Source organism: Bos indicus x Bos taurus, chromosome 21 (genome assembly GCF_003369695.1).
Source record: "Bos indicus x Bos taurus breed Angus x Brahman F1 hybrid chromosome 21, Bos_hybrid_MaternalHap_v2.0, whole genome shotgun sequence".
Taxonomy (NCBI): Eukaryota; Metazoa; Chordata; class Mammalia; order Artiodactyla; family Bovidae; genus Bos; species Bos indicus x Bos taurus.
In genome coordinates this window covers 17,162,834-17,183,676 of record NC_040096.1, presented here as the reverse complement: position 1 = coordinate 17,183,676, position 20,843 = coordinate 17,162,834, and the positions used below count along the sequence as shown (strand labels likewise).

The following is a 20,843-nucleotide window of genomic DNA, read 5'->3' as shown; positions in this document are numbered from 1 at the left end:
TTCACAAACATTTAATGAGCACCAACTATGAAAGGGTACTGAGACCCAGAGATAATGGAACAGACCAAGGTCCATGATCCCATAGAACTTACCTTCTAGTGAAAGAAGGAAGACAGGAATTAAGTAGGTAAATGCATGAATAAGGTGACTTGGAACAGTGATAAATGTCATGGGAAGAATGAAAGGGGGTAGAGTGATTATGAGTGAGGCTGGGGTACAAGAAGCTGAGGAAGTCACATTTAACTAGACCTAAATGATCATAAGGGCTAACTAGGCAAAGACTTGGGGAAAGGAATTACTAACCAAAAAAAAAAAAAATACAAAAACAGCTTAAATTTGCTTAAAGAAAGAAGGTGGCCGAACCTATACACTCACATACAGAACAAGAACATTTATGAATGTATAACTGAATCACTTTGCTGTACATGAGAAATTAACACCACATGATAAATCAACTATACTTCAAAAAAATATTTTTTTAAAAACTTTTACATAGAAAGAACGTGGTTGAAGCGTAAAGTGTAAGAGGAAGCCTGGAGGAGTCAAGATGATGCTGGAACTCCCAGGCTTTGAGGAGGAGGTTGTAACCTCTGGCTACGCCTTTATCTCTTTGTACACCTAAAAGTTTACCAAGTCACCACCAGCCATTTCTTCACTGGACTGAATAATCCCAGACCTTTTACTTCTTCTAGATCATCATTCCATAATAGTTTTATAGCAATGGTGACTCTCCTCCAAACACTTCTCTATTTCCAAAGGTTATAGATTCATACGGAGAAAGGACATCAAGAATCAAACAGTTTAATCTATTCATCTCTCTGTGCTTCTTCTAGATCAAATTTCCCTAATCAAATGGGGTGGCGGGGGGGAATGCGGATTCTACCCTAGAGTTTAGAAGTCTATTTTGTTAGTTAAGGAAAAATCTGAGAGTCCTGAGAGTCTGGATTATTCTTCCCTAAATCAAATAAATTGTGAAAATAAATGTTTATATTCCTGATTCAGGGGATAAAAATGCAATATTTCATCCATCTTCTGCAATTTCCCTCCAAATTTTAAAAGAAATACAGATTCCCATGAGGTTGATATAATGATATTTTCAGACCCAAATTCCTTAGCCTGGTATTAGAGATCCCAACACTTATCCTTCCCAGCTTCGTCCATCAGATCTTCCTTGCTTCCACCATCTCTGCTCCAGCCTCAGCCATGCCCTGAGGTGGCACCAATAGAAATGCAACCTGGCAAGCATTGAGAAGCATCTCCCCACCAGCAAGTAAGGCCAGTGTGTCTGGTGTGAAGAGTGTTCGGTAGCCCATGAGTTTCAGCCTAACTAGGTGATCTACTTAGCATTAGAGCAGAAGTTAGCAATCTATGGATTTCCCAGGTGATGCTAGTGGTAAAGAACCCACCTGCCAATGCAGGAGACATAAGAGACACAGGTTCAATTCCCTGAGACAGGAAGATCCCCTGGAAGAGGGCATGGGATCCAACTCCAGCATTCTTGCCTGGAGAACCCCATGGAGAGAGGAGCCTGGAGGGCTATGGTACATAGGGTCGCAACTGATGACCACAACTAATCACAACTATGAACATAGGTCACGACTGATGACCCACTGCTTGTTTGTGTAAATAAAGTTTTATCATAACACAACCATGCCCATTCATTTATATATTGTCTATGATGCCTTTCTCAAAGACTTGTAAGAGACCATTACTTTTTAAAAAATATTTATTTGGCTGCACTGGCTCTTAGTTGCAGCATGTGGGATCTAGTTCCCTAACCAACCAAGGACCAATCCTTGGCCCGCTGCACTGGGAGCTCGGAGTCTTAGCTACTGGACTGCCAGGAATCCCCCCAGAGATCCCTTCTGGTCTTTAAAGATTGAATCTTGGCCTCTGAATCTCCAGGCATTCGGGCAGGTTGTCAACTCCTTCCATATTTTACAAATTCCATTTATATTTATTTATCAGTAGACCAACTTCTCTGCAGTCACAGCAACCCAGACAAACTTCATCATCTGGGGATTCTGGAACCCATACAACCCAGATAAGGTCCTTCTTCCTCAGATTGGACCTTTCCAATACTGACTTTGGCCAGCATTAGATTTGAGTTCAACACCCTTTTGAAGGAACTAATTTGAACTCTGGCTGAGACAATCCCCAAGTTGACCAGACTGATTTCTTTGAAGATAAAATTGTGTCTCATTTGCTTCTGTATCATAATATCATCCCTAAGATGCAGGGATGCATGAGAGAGCATTTTGTAAATCATGCTCTTTGGAGAGACTACTCAGGTGAAGAATTAGAAGGAAATTAAGGACACTAGTATTTTTAAAGAGTAAAGGTATTTTCTTTTAAATATCTTTGGTAACTGAAAAATAGAACTTAAGATGTTTCTACATAGAATGTTTTCATATAACTTCAGCTTCATGCCTTTATATTTTTCTGAAAAGCTAATGAGTATCCAGATATATACTCCCTCAGTTCTCTCTGAGAAGCCTGTGAGGGGACTCTGTGTCACCAAGTAAGGGGACTAAGGAAGCAGCAGTTCCATGTACCACAGAATGGGTGCTAATTACGACTTCCACTTGGCAAGTTGAGACCGCTCGTTACTTCTCCATTACAGCTAGCAGCCTTTCAAAAATGTAACACTAACGTTGGCTTTGATTAGAAGGTAAAGGTGTATTCTCAGTGCAGGAGAAAATTTTGAGGCCTTATTTGGAATATCACCAAGTCTTTCACAGTTGTGTTTTTCTTTAACAGTTAACTTTTTTTTAACAAATAGATATGATTCAGGGTCATAAATACATAGAATGTACTTGGTTACTTAGAATTTGGTTAAGGTGAATTTTGGAGAACAGAAAATAGGTTTTGGGGTCTCACTTCCCTGGTGGCTCAGAGGTGAAGGCGTCTTCCTGCAATGCGGGAGACCTGGATTCGATCCCTGGGTCGGGAAGATCCCTTGGAGAAGGAAATGGCAACCCACTCCAGTACTCTTGCCTGGAGAATCCCATGGACGGAGGAGCCTGGTGGGCTACAGTTCATGGGGTCGCAAAGAGACACGACTGAGCGAATCCTTAGTACTTAGTAGTAGTATCATCCCTAAGAACTTAGCATGCTGCTGCACGCACGAATCATATCCAAGAAAATATCTGAAAGAAATAAAAAGTTTAAGAGGAGGAAAAAAAGGAAGGAAGAGCTTGAATTCACTCTGTACATCCTCTTCTCCAGGGTCTATCTAAATCTAATGTTTATTTTCATGAAGGAAAAATCATGGCCAATTCCCAGTTGATATTCATTGTAAGTTTCTCCTTCCTTATGATGACACTTTTTAAAGAATAGCAATCTGACTATCCACACTCAAGACCCTTTACAGATATAAGAAGTTCCTTTTAATAATTCTTTCTAACAGACTTCTCCCAATTAGCAACTAAGATTTTTCAAATGAAAAGGCCATAAAGTCTTGGGTCACTTCTCTGACCAGCAATAAATACTCTTGGTTTCTTGCCCATATGCTGCTGCTGCTGTGTCACTTCATTCATGTCCGACTCTTTGTGACGCTATGGACCGTAGCCCGCCAGGCTCTTCTGTCCATGGGATCCTCCAGACAAGAATACTGGAGTAGGTTGCCATTTCCTCCTCCAGGAGATCTTCCTGACCCAGGGATCAAACCCGCATCTCTTATGTCTCCTGCATTGGCAGGCAGGTTCTTTACCGCTAGCATCACCTGGGAAGGCTTGGCCACAAATCTAGGAGAAAATGCTGCTGGCTTCTCCTGGGGAAAACAAGTTTGCTGAGGCACCAGTTCCCCGACTCTTGCAACAGCCCCAGAATCAAGCCCTTACTCCACTGTTCCTCTGTTTCTCTACAATGCGTGCTCACACTAACTTCTCACCTTCTCCTCGGCTTGAAGGCTCGTGATGAATTATTTCCAGGGCCTCACTCATTTGTCTTATGCTTCCTTCCCAGCTGGATTTATTTATTTGTTTAGATTCCACTCCATCCCAACCCACCATCATCTGCAGAGCCAGGGGTGGGGGCAGGGAGATGGTCTGAGAGCTCCCCACCCCACAACCCCATGCTGTGTGAAGTCAGGCACCAGCCTGCAACTTGTGCCTTCATATCAGATACAAGAGATTACTGACGCTCTGCATCAAACATTCAGTTATCAAAGAGCCCGCAAGAGGGGAGGGAAAGTGGCATTGATGAATGACTGCAGCAGCACAGTATTATTCAAATAATTCAGCAAGTTCTCCATAGGCCTGCACCAGCAAGCCACAGCAAAGAGCCAATTTGCTTCTGATGACTTCAAAAATGATTCTGTTTATCAGCAAAACTCTGAGCACACTATAATATCAGTAACAGCCTTAACTTAGAGACCTCACTAAGAGGTAGACCCTCTATGTCTTGTACTACTAATAGCAAGGTGGGTGATTATTATGATAGAGAATGCAAAAAGTCCCTTTCTCTCTAGGTAGATATGTAGGTGGAAGAGAAGGGAGAGAGGAGGATGGAATGATGGATGGCTAGATAGATGAACAGATAGACACAGATGAGCTAGATAGATGGATATAGATAGGTAGGCAGACGTGAGATATATAAATTGACATATAGATGATAGACAAGTAGATAGATAAATATATAGATAGATAAAGGTGAAATAGAACTACAGATAGAGATGATAGGTAGATAAGTAGCTTGATAGACAGATAGATACACATGAGACAGGTAAATAGATATACATAATAGAAAGGTAGTAGATGATAGATATATCAACAAAGATAGATGACAGATATATAGGTAATACATAAATAGATATGAGATAGATAGATAGACATACAGATGGTAGATGATAAATAGACAGATTTTTAAACTCAGACTTCATCTCCAGGAATGTCATAAAAGCTAGTGCATGCTTTTCAGTCTTATTTCTCTGGCGTCAAAATTAAGGAACTATAACTTGAAGGAACTTGTTCATGGCCACCAACAGAAATGGAGATATAATTATAACTCATAGATGAATTATCATTTTTCTAGAGCAGGAGTTCTCAACCACAGGGTGATCCCCTCCCCACCCCACCCCCAGAGATATGTGGCAAGTCCTAGAGACAGTTTTGGGCTTCTCGAGTGACTCGAGAATATAGGAGACTCGGGTTTGATCCTGATCCCTAGGTCAGGAAGATCCCCTGGAGAAGGAAATGGCAACTCATTCCAGTGTTCTCGCCTGGAGAATCCCAGAGGAGCTCTGAGGGCCACAGTCCATGGGGTCTCCAAGAGTCGGACACGACCTAGTGACTAAACAACAAGAGACAGTTTTGCTCGTGACTGGGGGTCAAAGTGGTGGGTGTCACCAGCACCCTGCGCACTGAGGTCAGGGGTCCTACTAAACACCCTACAATGTACAAGACAAGCCACCGCAGCTAAGAATTATCTGGTCAAATGCCAACAGTGCCAGCATTCAGGAAGTCTTTTCTGGAAACGCAGTCAGTACACTGTGCCCCACTGTCCCTATTGTCTGCACGTCTGTCTACATCTGCCTTTGTGCCACCACAGCAAAGCTGAGTCATTGAGAGACTGAAAGGTCCACGAAGCCTACAGCGATGATCATTTGACCTCTCCTAGAAAGTTTGCTGGCCTCCACTCTACAGCACAGGTTAGCAGTGATAGAGACCAACAGGCACTACTCTCCCACTGGTTAGGATGCTCACGACACAACCCAAAGGAATACAGCTCACATCGACTCCAAGGTACATGGAGTTGTACGACACAGTGGCCCTGTGTGGACAGAGTGAGTAGGAAAGGCTAACTTACAAAGATACTGGAGATCTACCAGAAATAGTTCCCTAGAAAATCTTTCCGTGGTCTCTTTGCCTGAATGCCATTCACACTTATTAAATACACCAACCAGGAGTGTCTACCTGAGGCTCATCCTGATGGAATACTAGTGCCTTAATAATGGATAGCCTCTGATGTGACAATAAGATTGTACAGGACCTACCAAGATGAAAAGGACAACAGTTGCAGTCATTAACTGAGCATCAGTATCTTTGGGGCCCTAGAGTGGAAGCACAAAGTGAAAGTCGCTCAGTCGTGTCGACTCTTTGCCTGGATTCTCCAGCCCAGAATACTGGAGAGGGTAGCCGTTTCCCTCTCCAGGGGATCTTCCCAACCCAGGGGTTGAACTCAGGTCTCCCGCATTGCAGGCGGATTCTGTATCAGCTGAGCCACCAGGGAAGCCCAAGAATAGTGGAGTGGGGAGCCTATCCCTTCTCCAGCGGATCTTCCTGACCCAGGAATCGAACCGGGGTCTCCTGCATCACAGGTAGATTCTTCACCAGCTGAGCTACCAGAGAAGCACAAAAGTGTGTCCTTAAAATTTACTCTGGGTTCAGCTGCACATAGAAAAGGGCACTTTCTTTTGAGAATTGTGAATGTGGAGAGCATCTGAATCGAGGGCAAGTGTACCTACTTCCTCTTTCACATCTTCAGAGTCTGAGTCCTTGTCCTCCTCTTCCTCACCATCATCTTCATAATCTTCTAAGTGGGGGAAAAAAAACAGAGGTGGGTTGCAATTCTTAGAACACAATGGTTAGTACTTTTTTTTACAACTAGGAGGCTATTATGAAGTGCGCAAGACCTCAACACAGGCTAGTGATTATTGAATGTGTAATTTGTGCAAATACAGGCACACAAGAGCACTATCTCATGAAGTCTAAAGTGCTGCCCCATGCTGAATGCAAAACGAGTGCAGAATAAAATGACACATGGCTTCCCAGATGGCTCAAGAAGTAAAGTATATGCCTGCAGTGCAAGAGATGCAGTTCAGTCCCTGGGTTGGGAAGATCCCCTGGAGGAGGAAATGGCAACACACTCCAGTATTCTTGCCTGGAGAATCCCACGGAAAAAGGAGCTTTGTGGGCTATAGTTCATGGGGTCACAAAGATTTGGACATGGCTGAGCGACTTAGCAGGCACGTGGACCATTCTGGCTTCCTCCACCCGATATAGAAGTAGTTATGCAACTATCATTGCCAGGGTTTAGTGATCACATACATGTCAAAGCTGCTGTAATGTCGACAGCACTTTGACTGACTCCCTAATTTTAGTACGAAGGAACGTATTTAAAACAGAAGTCCAAAGAAAGCATCCAGTGTCATTACAACAAGATGATGCCTACAGAAAATCTGTTCCCTGGAAAAAGGACAAAGTTGAAAACCACTAGACTCTTCTGACAATAAAATCTTCTTGGACATTGGACAATCACACTGTCACATATTCTAACAGGACTACTGTGGGGGTGGTGAACAGCAAAAGTTTGATTTCAATTCCATCCTTAGGGCTAATTCATTCCAGAACCAGTCTGTACAGTGGAGGGGCTCCACCATGGGACTGGAAATAGATTTTTTTTTTAACATCAGCTGAGATGACTATAGTCATTCCATCAGTTCAGTTCAGTTCAGTCACTCAGTTGTGTCCAACTCTTTGTGACCCCATGGACTGCAGCACGCCAGGTTTCCCTGTTCATCACCAACTCCTGGAGCCTATTCAAACTCATGTCAGTGATGCAAACTGGCAACAATTAATAATAAAGGACAAAATTAATGACCTTGGTATTATGAAAAAACTGATTCTACTTTCATCCACATTCCTCTGAAATATTATCCAAATGCAAAAATTCATCATAAAGCTTACAGCTAGCAAAATGAGTACAGAATAACTACCCACACATTGTGTATGTGCTTAGTCACTCAGTCGTGTCTGACTCTTTGTGACCCTATGGAGTGCAGTCTGCCAGGCTCCTCTGTCCATGGGATTTTCCAGGCAAGAATACTGGAGTGAGTTGCCATTTCCTCCCTCAGGGGAACTTCCCAACCCAGGAATCAAACCCGCCTCTCCTGCATTGGCAGGAGGACTTTTTACCACTGAGCCACAGGAAGATCTGTATATCCACATATTTACCTTCAGTTAGAACACGTGGAGTTTCAGAGGTGACGATCCCAGGGACTGGAAAAGAATACGCGCTGCTGCTTGTGACCAAGGGAAGTGGACTCTTAGGGTAGCATTGTCTCAGGATCTGAAGACCAGTGGAGATGACAGGCTCCAGACTTTGGTCATCCAGGCAGTTCTAAACAAAGAGAATATCCTATCAGACACCACCATCTTGTGCAGAATCCCTTTGCTATAATGGTATTTTAGGTAACGAACTGCACACAGCCTAAATGCACAGCAAATACCCTAAAGGTAGACCATCTAATCTGAACATTCTAACGTAGCATTTTGTCTAATGTAGAATCTGCTTTGGTCCAGTCTATCATCTACAGTTTTATTTCTCTTTTACAGCTCATATATTACTGGAGTGAATTAAGTCTGAAAATAGACCTGAAAGATTTTCAAGGGAGGCTGCACCTAAGGTAAGACATTGTCTAGAAGAGCCGAGGGAAGGAAAGGAAACGGTATCTTCCTTCAACCACCCATGTGTCACTGTGAATTATCCCCTAAATTAGAAAATGAGCAGCTGAACTGATAGAAGTCTTACTGTTCTCTTTCAGCTATTATCTGAGGGGGAAATATCAAGGAAAATGTAAAATATGAAATCAGAAGAAAGATTAAGAGAATCCCAAGCACCTAAATTAAATAGCATGCCTCTTCTCAAAGCCCACAGTGTCCGTCCCTCTTGGTACAAGACAAAGCAAAGAAAAATTGAGTTTGCAAGAGGTAACATTTTGATGCTGATGGAACATGACAAGATCCTGCTTTTCAGGCACCGTGAAAAATCTAAGAACAAGTATACTAAACTGAGAGAGAGAGAGTGAGTTGGGAGTGGTCAGAATCTCTTTGGCAAAAGCATGGCCATTTCCTTCAGTCTCTTAGTAAACATTTTGTCTCCTGATTTGGTACAGAGAGTTGATTAATGAAAGCCTCCAGCGTGATATTCCTAAAGGGCTTCCAGTAAGCTCTGAGGCCAATAAGTCAGAGCAGGAGATATGGAGGACGCTTTAGAACATGCCACAGAGCAGGGACTGTCTACAGTGACACCCTGCCTGGCACCTTCAGGTCCACATTACAGGCAGCCCCACAGGAAAGAACATGGAGGGGAAAAAGTTAATAAAATTTGAGCCATGAATTCAAGCTACCCAAATGACTCCAGAGTGAAATAAAAGTAAGCCAACTTTCAAAACAGAAAGTTCTTAATACAATCAAGAATGCCTGGGACTTCCCTAGCGGTCCAATGGGTAAGATTTCACCTTCCAATGCAGAAGGTGTGGGTTCAGTCCGTGGTCAGAGAGCTAAGATCCCACATGCCTTGCAATCAAAAAACCAAAATATAAAAGCAACAAAATCAATAGTGTAACAAACTCAATAAAGACTTTAAAATTGGTCCACATCAAAAAGAAAAAAACCACACTATCTCTCTTCAGTGTGCTCAGACAATACCAATCAGGTAACCTGAACCAACAGCAGGCGCACTTTCCATGGAAAATAAATTAGTTGAGGCTATTTCATCACCGAAAGACTTAGTCACTCAGTCATGTGCGACTCTTTGCGACTGTGGCCCACCAGGCTCCTCTGTCCATGGAATTCTCCAGGCCAGAATACTGAAGTGGGTAGCCTTTCCCTTCTCCAGGGGATCTTCCCAACCCAGGATTGATGCCAGGTCTCCTGCACTGCAGGTGGATCCTTTACCATCTGAGTTACCCAGGAAGCCCACTTCATCACTGGGACTGCTCAAATAGTTTCAAGTGCTTAGTGAAAGCTAGGAGGATTGGAAAAAGAGAGAACTGAATGTGGATGATAAAGAGAGGTGAGTGAGGTGGATGACTGATCAGAGGTAATGCTCTGAGTTACAACCTTAGGAGATATGGAGCCAAGTCCAGGCCAGGAAACTTGCTCAAATCTGCCAGGACTCTGGAAGCCAGGTCTATGACTGTCATTGGTTTATTGCTGATGATGGAAACAATGCTTTACTTGGTGTGGGATGGTGCAGGTGAAAAAGCAAGTACAAGGATGGAGTCAAGTCCAAGTGTCCTCTTGGATTAGGCCATGCCATGAACTGACTTTGGGTGACAGTGTCTCCAGAAACCTAGACATTAGGGATAATGTTATGTTGGGTGTCTGCTCTACTCTGGAGAAAACATTAATGAATTTGAAGGTGATCCTTGGACTGATACTATGTATAAGATAGACCACTAATGAGAACCTACTGTGAAGCTAAGGAAGCGCTGCTCAGTGCTCCAGGTGACCTAAATGAGAAGGAAACCAGAAAAGAAGGGATGTGTGTGTGTGTGTGTGGCTGACTCACTTTGCTGTACAGCAGAAAGGAACACACGATTGTAAAGGAACTATGCGCACGTGTGCTCAGTCATGTCCAACTCTTTGCAACCTCATGGACTATAACCAGCCAGGCTCCTCCATCCACGGTGTTTTCTGGGCAAGAACCCTGGAATGGGTTGCCATTTCCTACTCCAAATGCAACCATATTCCAATAAAAATTAATTTAAAAGAACAAAGATAATCCTTGAGTCCAAGGTATTGTAACAGAAATGCCTAGATCTTTCGCCAACATTTTCCTAGTCTTAATGCATCGTGACCAAGACCCAGGTGAGGCAAGAAGGGGCTCAGGACACAAAATTTAAGCAGGCATACACCCTCCGGCTCCTGCAAATGCAGGGTAGCCACTTGTGTTGTGTAACATCAAGTGATAAGACTCCAAGATATCGGATCTCTGTGGACAAATATCTCAGAATTGTGGCAAAGGTGACATCTATAGGCACACTCTTCCTGTAACTGAGTCATCCACCTGCTACTTGAAAAAGACGATGAAATACAAGACTGCTTAAAATATTCAGCTCACATTTAATATCATTGAGTCAGCTGCGGGGTGATAAATATCCTACTTTCATAATATGTAAGTGAAATAGAGGATAGCACACAGCTCAGATCAGAGCAAGGCCATCTGAATCCAAGTCCTTGACTGCACCCCGATGTTCACTGCAGCACTGTTTACAACAGCCAAGACATGGAGGCAACCTAAATGTCCATCGACAGAGGAAGGGATAAGAAGCTGTGGTGCGTGTACACAGTGGAGCACTTCTCAGCCATAAAAAGAATGAAATGATGCCACTTACAGCCACATGGATGGACCTAGAGAGTGCCATACTGAGTGAAGTAAGTCAGACAGAGAAGGAGAAATATTGTATGACATCCCTTAAATGTGGAATCTAAAAAGAAATGATGCAAATGAACTTATTTACCAAGCAGAGAGAGACTCACAGACTTGGAGAATGAACTTACAGTGGCCGGGGGAGAAGGGACAGTTAGAGAGTTTGGAAAGACCATGTACACTGCTATATTCAAAATGGATAACCTACTGCAGAGAACAGGGAACTCTGCTCAGTGTTATGTGACAACCTGGATGGAACAGGAATTTGGGGGAGAATGGATACTGTATATGTATGGCTGAGTCCCTTTGCTATTCACCTAAAACTACCACAACATTGTTAACTGGCTATACCCTAATATAAAATAAAAAGTTTAATGTTGAAAAAAAAAAAAACAAATCCTGGGCTGACGAGGACTAACTGTACAACTCAGAACCCTGGTGAGTTACTATACCTCTCTTTTCAACTTCCTTATCTGTAAAGAAGAGATGCTATCAGAACCTCTCTCATAGACTGTGTCTGAATTAAATGAGTTATATGTAAGATGAGTGCCTAATAGTAAACACTCAGTAAGTGAGCTAGGAGGATGCCAGGAGGCATCATTAGGATCATAAAATCTCGTAAGAATCTGAAAAGATCTTAGGAGACCACGGCTAACTCACGGCGGAGTCCTAGAAACAATTCTTGCAATAACAAAATGAGATGTTCTAGTGGAAGAGGTGCTCAAGGAAGAAACAGTCCTGGGTTTAAGCTCCAGATCTGCTTCTTACTGGGCTTCCACGGTGGCTCAGTGGTAAGGAATCTGCCTGCAATGCAGGAGATGCAGGTTCCATCCCTGGGTTGGGAAGATCCCCTGGAGAAGGAGATGGCAACCCACTCCAGTATTCTTTCCTGTTGGAAATCCCACGGACAGAGGAGCCTGGTGGGCTATAGTTCATGGGGTTACAAGCAGACTGAGTGACAAGTGCTTCTCACCAGCCAAAGCCATCAGCATCTCCTGCCTCAACTCTCATGGTCTGACTTCTCCCCTTGCCCTGCTAACTCCTCCTCCTCTCATGCCCTGGGATACTCCTCTCCAGTGGCAGCCAGCATGATCCTTGACAAGTTGAAATCTGCTTTGCAAATAATCATCTCTACCATGTGGGCGTGAGCATTAAGTCCCTTCAGTTGTGTCTGACTCTTTGCAATCTCATGGACTGTAACCCACTAGGCTCCTCTGTTCATCTGATGCGAACAGACGATTCATTGGAAAAGTCCCTGATGCTATGAAAGATTGAGGGCAGAAGGAGAAGAGAGGCTCAGAGGATGAGATAGCTGGATGGCATCACCTATGCAATGAACATGAACTTGGGAAATCTCCAGGAGATGGTGAGGGACAGGGAGGTGTGGCATGCTGCAGTCCAGGGAGTAGCAAACAGTCGGACATGACTTGGCAACTGAACAACAACAACAATATTCCATTGTAAACATGCACCACATCTTCTTTATCCATTTCCCTCTTGATGGACATTTAGGTTGCTTCCATGTCCTGGCTATTGTAGGTAGTGCTGCAACTTTTAAAAAGACTATCATGGCTTACTCTTGTGGTTCTCAAAGTGAGGGTTCCAGATCAGCAACATTAACATCCCCTGAATACTTATGAGAAATGCAGAATCTTGTACCTTAGCTCAGATCTAATGATGAGAAATTCTGGGAGTGGAGTCCAGTTATCTGCATATAAATGAGCGCTCTGGGTGATTATGACACATAATTAAGCTTCCAAACAACCATTCGTAGCAAAGTTTTAGGTCTCAGAAGCTGTTCTGGCTCCAGAGACTGAATGGCCCCTTTATCTGATTATCTCATACAAGTTTATTCCATCTGCAATTACCCATTTCTCAAAATTGGTAACTATCTCAAATTATTTCAGGGCATCCTAGCAGGGGTTCTTTTTTAACCTTACATGCAAACTGTCAGGATTCTTTGTCCTTCCTCATGCAGAGCTCCAGCAAGATCCCAGTATGTTACACACAGCCTCACTGCATTATGGACAATGTGATCCTCTGAACATTTAAAGGATGCTCAGAGAATCTGTGCAAGGATGCAGGACCCAAGAAACAAAGAGGTGGGGTTATTGAGAGAGAAACATGGCAAGCAGCGACCTCAGCAGCAAAGTGAAGAACACTACGATGAGCAGGAGCTGTGGGAAGGACTCAAAAACAGTTCTTTCTCAGTCGCTTTCACGCCTAGTAGACTTGTAATGACACCACAAACACCAATAAAAATGGTACAGGACAGCGGTTCTCCAAGTGTGATCCCCAGTCCAGAAGCAGCAGCATCACTTAGGAACTTGTTAAAAACACAAATTCTAGGCTCCATCGCAGACCTACTGAATCAGAAACTCTGAGGATAGGGACCTTGCCACCATGTAGCAGCTTTGATCACACTCATTTTGGAGAATTGAGTGCTTCTGTCCAATGCACTCAATTCTGGTGCATTGGACAGAAGCTTGGACTCTTAAGTAAGACCATGATATATACACTAACATGCACAAAACAGATAGCTAGTGGGAAGTTAATGTGTAGCACAAGGAGCTCATCTCAGTCTCTGTGGTGACCTAGGGGGTGGGATGGGAAGGGTGGGAGGGAGGCTCAAGAGAGAGGGGAAAACTAACACAACATTGTACAGCAATTATAAGCCAATTTAAAAAAGATCATCAGTTTCAAATCCTTTAGGTAGGTAGTGTTAGTCGCTCAGTCATGTCCAAGTCTTTATGATCCCATGTACTGCAGCCCATCAGGCTCCTCTGTCCATGGAATTCTCCAGGCAAGAATACCGGAGTGGGTTAATGTTCCTTTCTCCGGGGGATCTTCCCGACCCAGGGATCGAACGCGGGTCTCCCACATTGCAGACAGATTCTGTACTATCTGAGCCACCAAATCCTTTAAAAATATTGAAATCAGAAAGTCTGCATAAGCTGCTATGCCAGTCTTGGGCTATAGTAAGCATTCAACACAAATTTCCTCCGCAACCCCCGCCTCCCGCCTCTTCCATCTCTTCCTTCATTTTCTTCTTCTTCCTCTTCTTCTCCTGCATTGTCAGTGTTATTACCATTAGCTGCAGCAGCAGCAGCATAATATGCAATAGTGGCCAGAATGACATCCCCAGATCCAAGGTTCCCAGGTTGGCCGTCCTGCAGCTCCCGTGCCGTCTCTGGCAGGAGAGGGGAGAGGATAGATGTGAAGCCCCGCCTCCAGCACAGCTGCAACAGCATCTGTGCTCAGAGCCCAGAGTCCAGGTGCTGGGAGGCCTGCGGGCAAGAGAAACCTGGCCACCAAATGCAGAGTCTGCCTCTCTCACATCCTGCTTCAGTCCCAACAGTAATTGGAGGCTGGGAGTTCACTGTAAATTTGCTTAATTGAGCAGTTGAGGTCTTTATCGACCTGCTGAGGAACTGCTTCTAGAAGCCTGCTTCTAGGCTCACAGCTGCTTTTATGTCTGGGCTTCACTTCGAATCTTCTCCACCCTCTCTGTGTCAAAGACCTGTACCTCTGGGATCAACATCTTCTGTCTTTTCTGCTCTTTTGTGTTTTTTTGTTTTTTTTAAAAAAAAAAAAAACACAGATCTGAGAAACAGTCAAAAATGCAGAGGGCAGGGGCAGAGGAGCTGGCTGCAGCACACGAGCCAGAGTAGGGGGCTGTGAAAGATCAGCATAGCAGGGGGCAGTTTCACAGGGCTGGGAGAAATTCGAGATTTGGGGAACACAAGCTTACAAAGTATGGTGCAACTTGGAAAAATTCAGAGCATTTCCTCATCCAGAGGGACAGAATGGAAAAGGTAGCTATTTCATGACCGAGAAACTCTGAAAACTGTAATGATGGAGAGAAACCCAGAGGTGATAGCAGACAAAAAAATTAGATATTGGCTTGCAGTGCAATATTATGTTATTGTTTAGAGGGGAAAAGCTTTTTTAAAATGGTTAGAGTCTACAGATAGCATGATTGGAAAACGGCACTCTGGTTGACTGCTTCATTACCCCAGATGTACTCAGGTGGAGAGAAATTGGAAGGTGTCCAGAGAGAAGCAATGAGACAGATGAAGGGAGTACAGAGACTAATATGAAGATATTAAGCATTGTTTGGGCTTCCCTGGTAGCTTAGCTGGTAAAGAATCTGCCTGCAACACAGGAGAACCTGGGTTTGATTCCTGGGTTGGGAAGATCCACTGGAGAAGGGATAGGCTACTCATCCCAGTATTTGTGGGGTTCCCTGGTGGCTCAGCTGGTAAAGAATCTGCCTGCAATGCGGGAGGCCCAGGTTTGATCCCTGGGTTGGGAAGATCCCCTGGAGAAGGGAACAGCTACCCACTCCAGTGTTCTGGCCTAGAGCAATTCCATGGACTGCAAAGAGTTTGACACCACTGAGGGACTTTCATTTTCACTTTTCAAGCATTGTTTAGTCGCTAAGTCATGTCAGACTCTTTTGTGACACCATGGAGTGTGGCCTGCCAGACTCCTCTGCCCATAGAATTGCCCAGGCAAAAATACTGGAGCAGGTTGTCATTTCCTACTCCAGGGAATCGTCCAGATACAGGGATTGAACCCCATTTCTCCTGCCTTGGCAGGCAGACTCTTTACCACTGAGTCTCCAGGGAAGTCCAAATAAGAAGACAGAAAAGAACATAATGTGTGTGAAACACAGCTGCTTTGGCCCCAACAGAGGGTGGGTGAACAGATGACGGGTACCTGGGAGACACTCACATTATTCATGGAGAACGTATAGGCAGCCCTGCACGATGGTGCCTGAGTGTGTGTGTTAGTCACTCAATCCTATCCGACTCTTTGCGACCCCATGGACTGCAGGCCACCAAGGTCCTCTGTCCATGGGTTTCTCCAGGCAAGAATATTGGAGTGGGTTGAAAGTCTCTTCTCAAGGGGCTGTTTCCGACCTAGGGATCAAACTCAGGTCTCCTGCATTTCAGGCAGATAGATTCTTTACCATCTGAGTCACCAGGGAAGCCCACGATGGTGCTTACATTAGCCCTAATCAAGTGAAATTAAGAATGTGTTATTTGGTTGAAATCCAGGAAACCCTAGACACATATTCCACTGGGGCAGAGATCAGTGACAGCTTTCGTAGGTGCTACTCCCTTTGCTTGGGATGTCCTTCCTCCTAAACTTGGCATGACCGGCTCCCTCAATAATTCAAGTCTCAGCTTAGGTGTCACCCACTCAAAGACCTGATGTCTCTAAGAGAAGACCTTCTCTCTGCCCAGGCAGGAGTCACTGTGGACCCGTGCCCTTCCTCTATTGATCCCACAGAGCAATATGAAATTATATTCCAGACTGAATCATTTGCTTCCTTAATGTCTGACTCTCTGTTGGAACATTTGCCCCCAAAGGTCAGGGATCTTGTCTATCACATTCACCGTGAGGTCCCAATAACTAATCGCTATTCCAATAAACACTCGCCCTCATAAAGCAGTGAAGTCATGGCAGTACCCTGCTAAACAAGATGTGTCTATGTTAACTTATCCAGGCCACGTAGAAAACCTAGATTTTATCACTTTCGTCTTTTTTTTTTTTTTTTTTTAAGAAGAAGAAGGTTGAAACCCAGAGAGATGGAGTCACTGCACAGCAGTAGGCGCCAGGTCTGAGATCTGAAACCAGGTTCTCTAGCTTTAAAATCAGCACTAACACATGTATGTGGAATCTAGAAAAATGGTACAGATGAACCTATTTGCAGGGCAGGAATAGAGAAGCAGATGTAGAGAGCAGACATGCAGACACGGGATGGGGATGAATCGGGAGATTGGGATTGAAGCATGTGCTCTGCCATGTGTAAAAAAAATCCCTCTAGATTGCTAGAGGGAATCTGCTGAATAGCACAGGGAGCTTGCCTCGGTGCTCTGTAATAATCTAGATGAATGGAATGTGGGGATGAGAGGGAGGCTCAGGAGGAAGGGGACACATGTACACATATAGCTGATTCACTGTCGTACAGCAGAAAATAACACTGTAAAGCAACTGTACCCCAGCAACAAAAAAGCAACGCTCTCGATCACGGCTCCGCTCAGTGTGTACACACTGTGCGTGCGTGCCTGCTCAGTCACTTCAGTCGTGTCCAGTTCTGTGTGATCCTATGGACTGTAGCCTGTCGGGCTCCTCTGTCCATGGGATTCTCCAGGCAAGAACACTGGAGTGGGTTGCCACACCCTCTTCCAGGGGGTCTTCCTGACCCAGGTGTACCCAATTAATAAGTGAGTCAATCAATACATGAGTGAGTGAAGGAACGAGGATTTGAGTCCAGAACATCTGCCCAGAGCAAGAAGCAAGAAACATACTGAGATTTCCCAGCTCTGTGAAGGGTGAGTCCTAAATGACTTCCTTCACATGCCATCTAACTACAGAGGCAGTCCCCATGCAGGTTACCTGTATGGTGCTGAAAAGGATCTCCATTCCCTGAGCTGCCAGGAAGGCCTCCCTGCCCGATCGGAGCTTGGCAATATGCTTGAGGCAGAGCAGAAGCGCCCGGCGGATCGGAACGAAGGAATTGGCCGTGTCGTGGCTGTGCCAATCCTGATGCAGCCTGAGCAAACCGGGGACGTAGCTTCTGTTCACTGCCCTGCGGCTGTTAGACTCTGAAACCAATGGGAAAAGGCAACATCAATCAAAGGCTCTCCTGGCCACACCCCCCTGAGGATGTCCCAGTGTGCGTGCGTGCTAATTCCTCTTAGTCATTTCAGACTCTTGGCAACCCTGTGGACTATAGCCCACCAGGCTTCTCTGTCCATGAATAGTGGTGTGAGTTGCCATATCCTCCTCTAAGAGATCTTCCCCTCCCACAAAATACTAATTAATCATAAAAGGATGATATTAATTTTCCAGTGTAGAAACTGGTATCCAGTGGCAGATATCAGCTTAATCAAGTGACCAGGGTCAACAACATAAGACAAGATGTTCTGAGAAAGACACAGCATCACTTGAGTATCCGTACTATGATATTCCTGAACCAAAAGCATAACCTGAACGTAACCACGAGGAAAATCAGCAAACCAAAGATGAGGGATATGCTGTAAATATCTGATCCACACTTTTCAAAAATGTGAAAGTAGTAAAAAGCCAAAAAAAAAAAAAAAAGACCAAGGAATTCAGCTAACAAAGACCGAAAAGACATGACACAGGGATATATGTATACATGTAGCAGAATAAAACTCAATATTCAATATTCAAAAAACTGAGATCATGGCATCCAGTCCCCTCACTTCATGGCAAATAGATGGGGAAACAATGGAAACAGTGATAGACTTTACTTTCTTGGGCTCCAAAATCACTGCAGATGGTGACTGCAGCCATTAAATTAAAAGACGCTTGCTCCTTGGAAGGAAAGCTATGATCAACAGACACAGCATACGTAAAAGCAGAGACATTACTTTGTCAACAAAGGTCCATCTACTTAAAGCTATGGTTTTTCCAGTAGTCATGTATGGATGTGAGAGTTGGACTATAAAGAAAGCTGAGCACCGAAGAATTGATGCTTTTGAACTGTGGTGTTGCAGAAGGCTCTTGAAAGTCCCTTGGACAGCAAGGAGATCCAATCAAACCATCCTAAAGGAAATCAGTTCTGAATATTCATTGGAAGAACTGATGCTGGAGCTGAAACTCCAATACTTTGGCCACTTGATGCAAAGAACTGACTCATTGAAAAAGACCCGGGTTCTGGGAAAGATTGAAGGCGGGAGGAGAAGGGGACGACAGAGGATGAGATGGTTGGATGGCATCACCGACTTGATGGACATGAGTTTGAGCAAGCTCTGGGAGATGGTGAAGGACAGGGAAGCCTGGTGTGCTGCAGTCCATGGGTTTGCAAAGAGTTGGATGGGACTGAGCAACTGAACAACAATAGCCGATTCATATTACTGAACAGCAGAAACAAACACAATACAACACAATAGCAAAGCAACTGTACTTCAATAATTTTTTTTAAAAAGATATGGCATGTAAGTACAATATATAGTGAGAATTTAGTCCCTGGACCAAAATTATTTTTTTTCTTTCCCTGCATAAGGCATTAGTGAAGCAGTTGGTAAAGTCTGAATAAGGTGTTTAGATTAACCCAGTGCTGCTTTCCTGCTGCAGAGAAGGCAACAGCAACTCACTCCAGTACTCTTGCCTGGAAAATCCCATGGATGGAGGAGCCTGGTGGGCTGCAGTCCATGGGGTCGCTAAGAGTCAGGCACGACTGAGCGATTTCACTTTCACTTTTCACTTTCATGCATTGAAGAAGGAAATGGCAACCCACTCCAGTATTCTTGCCTGGAGAATCCCAGGGACAGAGGAGCCTAGTGGGTTGCCGTCTATGGGGTCGCACAGAGTCGGACATGACTGAAGCGACTTAGCAGCAGCAGCAGCAGCTTTCCTGCTGGCTCAATGGTAAAGAATCCACCTGCAATGCAGGAGACCTGGGTTCAATTCTGGGTCAGAAAGATGCCCTGGAGCAAGGAATAGCTACCCACTCCAGTATTGCTTTCTGGAGAATCTCATGGACAGAAGAGCCTGTTGGGAGCCCATGAGGTCACAAAGACTGAGCAACTAGCACACTTAATTACATAGTTTGTTCCCAGGTGGTTCAGTGGTAAAGAATTCACCTGCAGTGCAGGAGACCTGGGTTTGATCCCTGGTCGGGAAGATCCCCTGGAGAAGCATCCCTGGGGAAGGAGAAAGCAACCCATTCCAGTATTCTTGATGGGAAAATTGCATGGACAGAGGAGCTTGGTGGGCTATAGTCCATGGGATTGCAAAGAGTGGGGCACAACTGAGAGACTGGGCATGCACCCACACATAGTATTATGTAAATGCATATTGTTGGATTTTGATAAGCTGTGCTTAGGTAAGTGAATATTCTTGTTTTTAGGAAATCCACAATTGTGAATGTCTATAACTTATTCTCAAATAGTTCAGAAAAAGGATAATTGAGTGTGGAGGAGAGAGAAGAAGGGAAGAGAGATTCACCAGATTTCCATTCCTCTTTCTGGAATCTCAGTGGACTTGGGGTATGGTCATTTGAGCAAACTATAAGACTCAATCCAAATGGAAAGGAAAGGACCCCGAGTGAGAGACATCATGTCGGGAAGGCTGTCGTGTGTAACAGATGTGTTGTGTGTTTTCCCGAAAGAGACTGGAAGCCAGTTTACATAGTCAAGGGGCTGGCTCCATCTGGGAAAGGAATTCCTTGGAGTCAAGCCACCCAACAAGAGACTGGACTCTTATGTGGTGACGAGCAACCTGGCACCAAAAATACCCAGACAGAGGTTGGAAGTCCACCCAGCAGGGAGGTGAGGATGGGGCTTCCTTACATCCTTCAGGGAGCTGTAATAGTAAGATCTTACAGTGCCTTTCCCCTCTTCCACACCACAACTGCAGTTTCTTTAAGTTTTTACATTGGAGTATAGACAGTTACCAATGTTACCAATGTTGTGATGGTTATAGGTACATAGCAAAGGGATTCAGCCATACATATCCACTCTCCCCCAAACTCCCCGCCCATCCAGGCTGCCACATCACACTGAGCAGAGCTCCCTGTGCTCTACAATATCACTGTATAATGGAGTTATTCAGTGGACACACTTGCTATATTTAAAACGGATATATAGCAAGGGTGTACATGTTGTTAGTTGAATGACTCTGCCTGAGAGTCTTATGGGAGGATA

General features: G+C 44.4%; 1 protein-coding gene across 2 annotated transcripts in view; it reads right to left on the bottom strand.

Annotated features, from left to right (window-relative positions):
- AGBL1 (ATP/GTP binding protein like 1) overlaps nt 1–20,843 on the bottom strand; it is a 928,519-nt gene that overhangs the window by 750,872 nt on the left and 156,804 nt on the right. For both annotated transcript variants that reach the window (XM_027520902.1, XM_027520903.1), the window contains exons 7-9: nt 17,566–17,774; nt 7,956–8,121; nt 6,467–6,534 (exon numbers count right to left, since the gene is read on the bottom strand). In XM_027520902.1, the coding sequence (XP_027376703.1) occupies nt 6,467–6,534; nt 7,956–8,121; nt 17,566–17,774 (443 nt within the window). The remainder of the gene's footprint in view (nt 1–6,466; nt 6,535–7,955; nt 8,122–17,565; nt 17,775–20,843) is intronic.